The sequence below is a fragment of the Phaethon lepturus genome, unplaced genomic scaffold, assembly GCF_000687285.1.
Source record: "Phaethon lepturus isolate BGI_N335 unplaced genomic scaffold, ASM68728v1 scaffold13052, whole genome shotgun sequence".
NCBI lineage: Eukaryota > Metazoa > Chordata > Aves > Phaethontiformes > Phaethontidae > Phaethon > Phaethon lepturus.
This window is the reverse complement of record NW_010521297.1, coordinates 200-10,256: the sequence shown is the minus strand read 5'-3', so window position 1 is coordinate 10,256 and position 10,057 is coordinate 200. Positions and strand designations below refer to the sequence as shown.

At 39.2% G+C, this 10,057-nt stretch overlaps 1 protein-coding gene across 1 annotated transcript in view; it reads left to right on the top strand.

The window, feature by feature from the left end:
* LOC104616452 (protein FAM13C-like) overlaps positions 1-9,288 on the top strand; it is a gene marked incomplete at its 3' end in the record, with an annotated part of 39,402 nt that extends 30,114 nt beyond the window's left edge. The window contains exons 7-10 of the mRNA XM_010281471.1: positions 3,867-4,077; positions 5,024-5,162; positions 6,565-6,646; positions 9,077-9,288. Of these exons, the coding sequence (XP_010279773.1) occupies positions 3,867-4,077; positions 5,024-5,162; positions 6,565-6,646; positions 9,077-9,288 (644 nt within the window). The remainder of the gene's footprint in view (positions 1-3,866; positions 4,078-5,023; positions 5,163-6,564; positions 6,647-9,076) is intronic.
* Between the last annotated feature and the right edge of the window lie 769 nt (positions 9,289-10,057).

Genomic DNA, 10,057 nt, shown 5'->3' with positions numbered 1-10,057 from the left:
ATTCCTGCTAACATCTGCTTTGTGGTTTGCATTTTTTTTAATAACTTGCCATTTTGCATAGATGAGCTAGTCCTAATTCTGTTTCGTACATTACTACTGAAATCTTCTGATACATCCAGTTTAGGTACGGTTTTCACATGGGACTATTGGCTATTTCTGCTCCAACTTGGATGGAAGTCCAGAGATTTGTACCAGGCTAGGGACAGAGTTTTTAGAGGATGTGCCATATATACTACATTTCTAGTTATTACCCTTTGCTCAGTGAATCAGGCAATAAAAATTTTAACAAAGTACAAATGTATTATTTTTAAAATAAATGTGGTTGTGTAATCTATTTAATTTCTTTCATCCCAGTCAACAAAAATCAGAAAAAATTTCATTATGTGTATGGTGAGTGAAGCTAGAACAGTCTAGTAAAGTGACAGGGTATTTCAGAATGCAAATTTTAAGGGATGAACAGTAATTCTTATCTCTGAGCGAAGTCGGCAATTTCCTGTTTATTTCTGCATATGAAAAAACTTGAATTAGAGCTGAAAAATGAGACCACAAAGAATTGCAAGGGGGTACTAAGCCAGGTTTTTTAAGGGAAAAAAGGAAAAGCAGAGTGTGAGTTATTTTCATAGCTTTTGGATGTGAGTATACATCAAATATGTGACTTGAGCAGTGAGCAGCTGAACTTAACTACAAGATGGTCTAAGTGTCTTTTAAATTAAAAATTATGATCCTCACATTCACGTATGTAATGTGCTAAGGGATGAACATATTACATCTGCATATTCTTTTTTATATACAACAAATTACAGTGTATTATTGTTTTACTTAAAGAATGTCACATGCAGGAATACTGTCTTGTACCATATGACTTGTACGATTAAAGCATACTGCATCCTACAAGATAGTAGATCTTGGCTTTAAGTCCTGTGATAAGCTCTTGTCAGTGCTAAGCTGGACTGAGCAGATGAGGTGGAGGAGATGCAGGCTAAGGGGCAACTTACTGGCTTGGCTAGAGGTGGCTTTAGTTCCTAGTTTTGGCAAAAATAGAGGCTAAAGTTAGATCAGACACACAAACACAGGTAGATGTTTGGTCAGTTCATGGGCTACTCTCAGGATAGTGCTTAGCATCTTGTTTAGGATCTGCATGGAACTGGAATCGGGATGATGGCCCTAAGTTGTAATTAAAAATGGGATTGGTTATAACTTGTTATCATCCGGAGATGTTCCGCTGTTAACAGTAATTGGGCCACGTAAATTAATCAGTTTGAATGACTTGCTGACCGCTTCTGGACCACTGCTTGTCGTTTGCATCTATCTTCCAGGAATGATTTGTCTTGATGTGAACTTTTCTTCCATTTCTGAAACTGGGTTGGGCCTAGTAAAATCGTTTGGTTGTAAATATGAAAAGCAGCAAATGCCTGTGACTATATAGTTTATCAGCAGTACAGCCTGCCTCCTGCAAGAGTACTTCTAGGTCCACAGAAAATCAGAGTTCAAACGCTGGAAACTTTTTTTTCTTGCACCTATCATACACAGACTGGCTGATTTTTTTTATAACATCATTTTCCTTTCACAGTGAAGAGACTGCTACTTGATACGACTATAAAAAAAGTATTCCTTTTAATAACAGCATGAGAAATGGTGAAACTATTCTTAGTCAACCTATTTCACAGTGATTATATGTTTCTTGCAGTTCAAAGATTGTAAAACAAAAGGAAGGAAGCCAGTTTCTTCTCATTGACAATATTGTTTTTCAGAAGTAAAAAAAAAAAGAGAGAGAGAGAAACAAAACCCAACCAAAACTAGTAATTTTTTTTTTAAGTCTTAGAGGGTAAGGAAAGATTACTTGCCAGAAAGAGACACTTTTGTTTGCAGAACAACATTTATTCCAGCCTTTATCACTGTATATTGTCTGTGTACATAATTTCCCATGGCTGATACAATGCTTTACCTTTGCTTCTCACAGATGCCTTCCTTGATCTCTCTAGGGGAATATTTGAATTTCATGCACAATTTAGAAGTTTTGGGTGTTGCACTGCTATCTTGGAGAGTTGAATTTGACCTGCAGAGTAAGAAGTACTCAGATGAAAGATGCTATGTTAGAATTAATATTCAGTTACATTGTCTCAATGTGAAAATGCTTAAAGTAATTATAATTGATGATGCTGTTAGAGTAGGTGTACTTATAGATGTAGAAGTCACATGTAACTTTTGCATGACAGAGTACACTGTGATTATACAATGTACAATTGGATTTTTTGTTGTCTGTAAAGCAAAACCAGTTGGATAGTACCTGATAAAATATTTTTGGCCATTGTAACTATTATTTTTTAAATCAATAGTTGATTTCTAGGAAGGGTGCCATTCAGAGCTGGTTTGTCCCCGCTGTCCCAGTGCAGCAATTGGGATTTGTAGCTTCAGTATCTGTTGGGTAGAGGTCAAATAAAAAATGCATTACGAAGGTTCCATTAAAACCCTGAAGGAAATATCCACTCACCATGGGAATGTCATGTCCCTTGTACAAAGGAGAAAATGGAAAGAAAATTAAGCTGGGAGAACTTTCCTAAACCTGCCTGCTCTTCTATGAGTAAATCCAGTTGTTCTTCTGTGCAGTTTCAGGCTTTCATTGAATAAAAAGGTTCTGTGAAATGTATTAGGGTGCGTGCTGTACTGCAAATACAATACTGATTAGAAATAACACGCATACTGCCTGGAAATATAAAATAATTTATATGAATTCAAAGGCTATATATGTACATGGTTTTAGAGGAAAAAAAATAAAATAGCTGGTGCAAAATATTATATACTATGGAAACTGATACAGGGGAACCTAAGAGAGAGCACATTCTTTGCTCTAACATATATTAACTGTTTTTTCGGGGAGAGCTTTTATAAGAGTATGGAGTTTTGCCCTAAAAATATAATCTGCTTTAAAGCACAAAAATATCAACTAGGCTGGATCATCCTCACCCATTTCGCCCAGGGAGGGCGAGGAGGAAGGTTGAATCATTCTTCCCATTCAGGTACCCAGGTACAGCAAAGGCAAGATGAACTCTTGGTATTCCCTGGAGGTAGGCTCTGTAACATGCCCATTATTTTCCATGTTACCCACAAAGAGAATCAGTGTGATGAGGTTCACCAATTCCTACTTTTTCAGTTCAGAATAAATCATTCTGACTTATAGCTTGATCATCTCTATAAAACAAATTTTACCTTTTGAGACACCCGAGGCAAGGTTTCCATTTATAATCAAAGACAGTATTAACATAGTATCTTAAGCATGACTCTGCCAAGCAGCAGTCACTGCACGCTACCTTGAATAACTACCTTGAATGTTATTGGTTGTTGTTATTTTCCTATCTTGTGTTCTTGAGACCCACGTGTGTGTTACTTCGAACCGTAACGAAATTCTGTGGGATACTGCAAGCAACACTGGAGGTTCTTAGCATCTGCCTTTCTCTTGACCAAAGGGCTAAATGCTAAATCACAAAATTTAACCTGTTTTGTACATTTGTCATCTTCTTCAGGAATGTGGCTTTCAAAAGCAAACAGATCTATGAAAATACACTTAATGCTACTATTCTGGGAAACTCTACATCTTTATATTATACTTCATAGTTTACAAACACACCCACCCACCTTCTCCTGTGGAACTCAAAACTGCTTTCTGCTAAGCCAGTAGCTGTCCTTTCTGTTTTTCTCATCCTCAGTATTACGTTCATCCTGCATGTGATACTTTGCTAAACTATTTGCTGTTTACTTTGAATACTTACGCTTTGCATAGTTCTGTAAGTACAGATTTGTATTTATCTAGGTAGCTAAATATCTTGTGGGTGACAGTCAGTCCATACTGGTTTATGCTTTCTTTCTAGAGCCTGTGCCAGCCCACAGAGACTGGCAGAATGACATGGACAGCAGCCCACAAGAACATCACTCCCTAGGGACCAGTCGACTGCTGTATCACATTACAGATGGAGACAATCCTCTTTTGTCACCACGCTGCTCTATCTTTAGCCAAAGCCAGAGATTTAATCTAGACACAGAGTCTGCCCCTTCTCCACCAAGTGCTCAACCTTTCATGATGTAAGAGAATATATTTCTTAGATATTTTGAATAATTTTTGTACAATCCATGATCTTTGACTCTTCATGTTTTTTTCAGTTACTGTGATGTCATAAACTGGAAAATTTCACATTGTAGCATATTTCGACATGGTTAATTTGCAATACCAGAAATGGGATCTAGCATTTTTTCAGTAATAACACAGTACAATATTGTTTGAAGTCTTTGTTAATTATAGATAGCAAGGACAATTTTAAATGTTAGTTAGTAATTACTCTGATGAGTGAACGTAAGATTGGGAGGCCTATCAAAGTATAATACTAAAAATTTCAGCTGTAATAGAACTATAGCTTGAGTCATTCACTAGATATGCGGCCATCACAGAACATACGAACAGTTCATACATGTGATAAACCAAGCTGTGAGTTTCAGACAGAAACCAAACTTTCTTAAAAGCTTATGTACATAGCTGTCAGCTGCATATGAATCCGAATCAGTTCTATTGATTTGCAGTTGTAAACAATCAGAAACTAAACTGCCTTCAAAGTGATAATGTTTATTCCCAGTAATAAAAAAATCCCTCGGTTTACTTTTACAAATCATGTCCTTAGCGTCTCCCGCTAGAGTTGGAAGATCTGTGAAGTAAGATGCAGGAGTTAAATGTAAATACTGGGCCAGGTTGTGACCTATTAGATTAAACTTTTGAAAAATATTCAGAAATCCCACAATTAATTAAAAAGAGAGAGAGAGAAAGACAGATGGTGAACTCATTAGTATGCCCTAGGGGTACCTTCAAGCAAAAGCAATTATTTTATGCTTACTTTGTAAAACTAAACCATCTCTATCCTGTGAAAGAACCTAGCTGCAAATGCTGAAGTGTTAGGAAAGTGTTAAGTGTGCCTGAAACAAGGCACGGTCCATTATAGCCGGTTCTTTGATCCAACTACTATGCTTTTGGCGTTTGCAGGCCAAGAAGTTCTTCTAGATGTAACTGTGAAGAGTGCAAAGAACCACAAACAGTAGCACAACTTACCAAGCACCTTCAGAGTCTCAAGAGAAAAATAAGGAAGTATGAAGAAAGGTTTGAGCAAGAAAAAAAATACCTGGTAAGTTAATAATTGAAAAGATAAAGGGTAATACTACAAGAGGCAAGCAAGAATCCCAGTGTATCTATTCTTATGCAAAACAATGGGACAAAAGGCATTTTTGGTAAAATGAAATAGGAAAATCATCAATGAGGGGATATCTTTTTATCATCTTTCAGTGTAGGCAGCAGTTATGAGAGTCTTTTTCTTTGGATTACCTTTGTTGCAATTTATCCATCTTTTGGTGTGTGAGAAGTGTGAATCAGTGAAATACAGCCGACAGGCTTGTGAACCAAAACAATTCAAAAGATGAAAAGCTACTTACTTACTTTGTAGAAGTCATTTGCTTGGAAACCCTTGCTCTGCTGTGCTGATTCCTTCATTCAGGCAAACTCTTGTAAACCTCCACAGCACAGGGCTCAATGGAAGCCCATGGCAGAAATAAAAATTGTTGTGTGTTGCTGGTAGGGGATTGTTTGAGGTCAATGGCATGCTCCGTGTGGTATATGCAAGACCATCACTCTTATTAAGATAGTTTGTGTAATGTGAATTGTGCAGTATAAACATATCAAAACATCCGTGACATTAAGGATGTGTACAATATGAAACACGGAAGTTTGTGATATTTTATGACCACATTAAAATTCAGCAAATTGTGTATTACCTTGTAATCTCATCAATGACTGCAAACTTAAAGGTACATTTGTAAATTGTACTACCCTATGGTCATCATATACTCCTAGGAGTAAAATTCCATGCTTAAACAGACACCACATTGTGACCAGAAAAGAATTTATTTCGGTAGTTTAGTTTTGCAAAACTGTTTTGCCATTTTAAATGTCTTGAGTTTTGAAGATGCAGTGTAAACTGATTTTAGTTTGGAGGCAATTTCTAAATGCAAAGAACGAACTGATATGCAAAGTTTTTGTTGTTTGTTCCTTTTGAAATCACTCTGTTGCGCAGGATTTTTTTCATTTGATCAGTTAAGCAGTACAGTTGAAATGGTTAAAATGCTGTTTCCCAAGAGAAGCCCTGTCTTAAAGCATTAAGGGCTTATCCCTGCAAGGGACAGAGTGCTTCGGTTACCATCCTGCAAATCACTTAGGAACTTGACTAACATTAGGTATTTGATCAGTCCTTTTGAAGTCACTGAGATTACTTACCCAATTAGTCAAGGACTTCAATGTTTTTTTAGGATCAGAGCCAAAATACTGGATCCATATAGCACTGTGCCACAATGGGGAGAGATAAGGCATGATAAATTAGTACCATGATCAAGCCAAATGCTCTGCATGACACATTGATATAGTGCAGTTGGAACTACAGGCTTTTTTTAGCACAATGCGTGTGGATAGGTTTTTATCCATTTGACTGTATAACCATCAATTCCTTCTTTTTGCTCTTCCTTTTACTTTACATTCAGCCTTCACATGGTGACAAGACGTCCAATCCTGAAGTTCTGAAATGGATGAATGATTTGGCCAAAGCCCATAAGCAGCTGAAAGGTACATAACAGCATGTCATTTCACTTTATTGCTGAAGCTTTTGGAAGTATGAGACCTGGAATATTTTAGAGTTAGTTTTCTAACCTCAGTGCTCTGCTTATTTTTCACTAGTGCGTGGCAATAAGCCTCCCAATGACAAAGATACGAGCTAGTATGACTTGCCTTGATTCATGAAAGCAGTGATTAAAATAAGACTGCTGAACTCTCATAACAAGGCGGGGAAGGGGAAAAAAAGACATTCTCTCTCCCTCAGAATTATAAAAATTCATGCAAAAGAAATGTTAGTCCGAATATTTTTGTAAGTGTCTGAAATACAGTACTACAAAGTTAAAAGTGTCCTTGTGATAGTACAAATGTAGGTGCAAAATGTTTCCTTAGGACTGAGGTTACACAACCCTAAAGCTTTTATTTTTCTTTTTATCATAAAAATGGATCTTTCCCAGGTATTAGATTTGGTCTTGAGGTTCAAGTTTTGCCCTTGACTGTCTGCATACCACTCCACTAACGTCTGTGAGTTTATCACATGCTTGCCCTCAGGGAGAATGTAGCCAGGACTGATTGATTTTTTTTTTTTTTTTTTGAAAGGTTATTTAGAATTCATCTAAATCTTTTTCCCCATTATAAATGGATTCTCACTACTAACTAAATTGTAGTATTATGTTTCATCTCTTGTTTTGGATATTAGCTTAACTATATGGATATATAGTTAAGAATGTAGATACAGAGGGTGTGATTGTGGTAAATAAAGAATTAGAAACTCATCTTCCAGTAAATTTCTTCTGGAAAGTTCTTCCTTAAATACTGGGCTGCCTAGTTACTAGATTTCCACCCCCGCCACCCTTGAACTCTGTGTTACAAATCCAGGAAGGACAAATGAGAGGAAATGGCCAAACTACATAGTTAACTTTCTGAAAATTATCTGATTGAACCACTGCTTCAGCTAGCCAGGGGGTCTGGCTTTCACAGATCAGCCTCACCTTCATACCCAAAGTGCCTTGGTCCTGTGAACACCCTTGATTTTATTATCCTGAATAATGACACCGCTTTTAAGTGAAGCAAGATTCATGAGGTTCATGAGACAGGAGGAACTGAAGTGGAAAAGCACTCAAGTGCTTGTAGGTCCTTATTCAAGTTCGTAAGGCTTGTCCATCCTTCCTAGCTCTATGGGTTTAATAAAAATTACTATTTCTCCCTACAAACCTGGCCTGTGTCCTCAGATTGTAACAGCTAAAAATGATGTTACTGTTTCTGCATGGATTTCAATAAATTTAACACATTTGGAGCCATCAATCTCCTGCCTTGCCCAAGGTCCTTCACCAGCCAGGCACACTCTAGGAACAAAGCCTGGTTTTACGGGAGCTGATTCAGACCTCAGTTCAATTTCATCATTGCTCTGTGCAGGTCCCTGGAGCTCCAGGGCCTTTGGTGTCAAGCTAATACACTTACATACTCTACTGCATCTAGAGACGTTGCTGACTGCGAAGCTAGGACACACTGTAACCTGTATGTCTTCTGCTGGGTTGCTCAGGTGCTCGTCTGCCAAGGGAAGTCATTTAAGCAAAGTGGCCGATTCTCAGTAGCCTGGCTGGGCTAGGCTACTAGCCTAGCATTGCATTAACCAATGCAAGCCCCTGGAAGGGAGGGTTATGGTTTAAATTGGGCTGGTTATGCAGACCTGGAGTACGTGGCTCCAGCAGCCTGGCAGCTGGCACAGCGGGCTCTGTGGCACAGCTTAGCCTCTCCAGCCCTTCTCAGGGGAGGGCCTCCACCCCCCTCCTCACTTGTGGAGTGGCACAGGAGGGCAGGCCAGCACAGCTGGGGTGAGAGTGCGGCAGGTGGCTGCGGAGACACTGCCTCTTGTCCAGGAAGGCGTCTGTGAAGGACTACATCCTTGCACAACAATCCCCACAGCTGACTTAGACATGTTCTTACTTACCCAGACATCAGATCAATTGTGGGTGCATGGGTTTAGTGAGGAGTAGGGAGAGAGCGAGCGAGCTCTGCTTCCATATCCCACCCACATCAAACCTCCCACAAATACTCTCCAGCGCTGTTTGTCCTTTCAAGCCCCTTTCCTATCCCCACTCCCACTGAAATTCTGCACTGATTCCTACCCAGACCCCACTCTTCAACCCAGTGCCCCTTCAGTCCTCACCCATGGTAGCACCTCATATGTCAAAGACTGGCTTGGAGGAAACAGAGACGTACATATGGGCTATAGGTTTCACTGGCCTGGACACATCTCATCCCTTGACCATTGGATTTCACTTTAACCAGGTAAAAGATGTTACACGTTGAAATGAAGCAGTTACTTTCCTACACAACAGTGGTGTGGTAATAATTGCATGCAAGAAGTGGGATGTTTTTTTTCTTGTAGTGTCAGAGGAAACTTCCTTGCAAATATTTCTAATACATTTATTTGCCTTTCAGAGCTGAAACTCAGAATGTCAGAAGAGCAAAACTGTACTTCTAGAGCACCCCAAATAAATTATCATTGCGAAAGCACTGGGACCTCTAAAGAGGCTGGGACACAGGCGGCCATGAGCACAGAACCAGCTCCCTCAGTAGAAGAAACCATGGATAGTGTATTGAGACGATTAAAGGAGAAAAGACAACATTTTAACTTCCCTGAGACTATTAAGGTACTTAACAAGTATGGCTGTTTCTTTCAGAACTTTGCCATCTGAGGCAGATAGCAGTTAGTGTGTAGCTGTCTCGGGGTATGCTGGTGGGTGTGCATCCTGTGTCTTCTGGCACTGCAGTGCATTTTCTCTCCAACAAGATGGGAGCTCTAGTGCAGTTTTCTTTTCTGTGAAGAGCTGCACAGAAAAAGAGGTGCAGAAGGTTTTTTCAAATAGTGCTAAGCACTTTTTTCTCAGAGATGTGTGTATAAAACTCTTTGCCAGACACTGCTGAAACTTGCCTGCCTGAGGTTGTGTGCGCAGGAAGCGCATATTCCCGTGTATTGAAGATGGTGACAGCAAAAGCAATCCTACCTTGAGTCCACAGAAGCTGTGCGACTAAAAATGTTCCTGAGGTTATTTTGACAGTAAAGGTCCCCTCTCACCTGAGAAATATTGAAAGCCTCTGCCCAGTCAATAGCACTGCGCTAAGATGCACAACCATCCAGACTGCTTTGCCCTTCTGATCTTGTACGTTTACTCGTGCTGATACTGCCCCTGCTCTGCCACGTTCTCAATTCCTCTTCTAAATTTAGAAGCAATATTCCATGAAACATGCACTTGCTTGGCTGGGCAATTTATTGTTGTTTTCAAACTAGTACATATTTCAAAATTCTGCTGTACCTTCACACTACTGGCACATTATAGGGTCTGTCTGAAGTTGTTGTTCTGCAATACATACTGTCCATAACAATGCTTTTGGGGGGTGCTATTTTTGCTTTCAAATGAT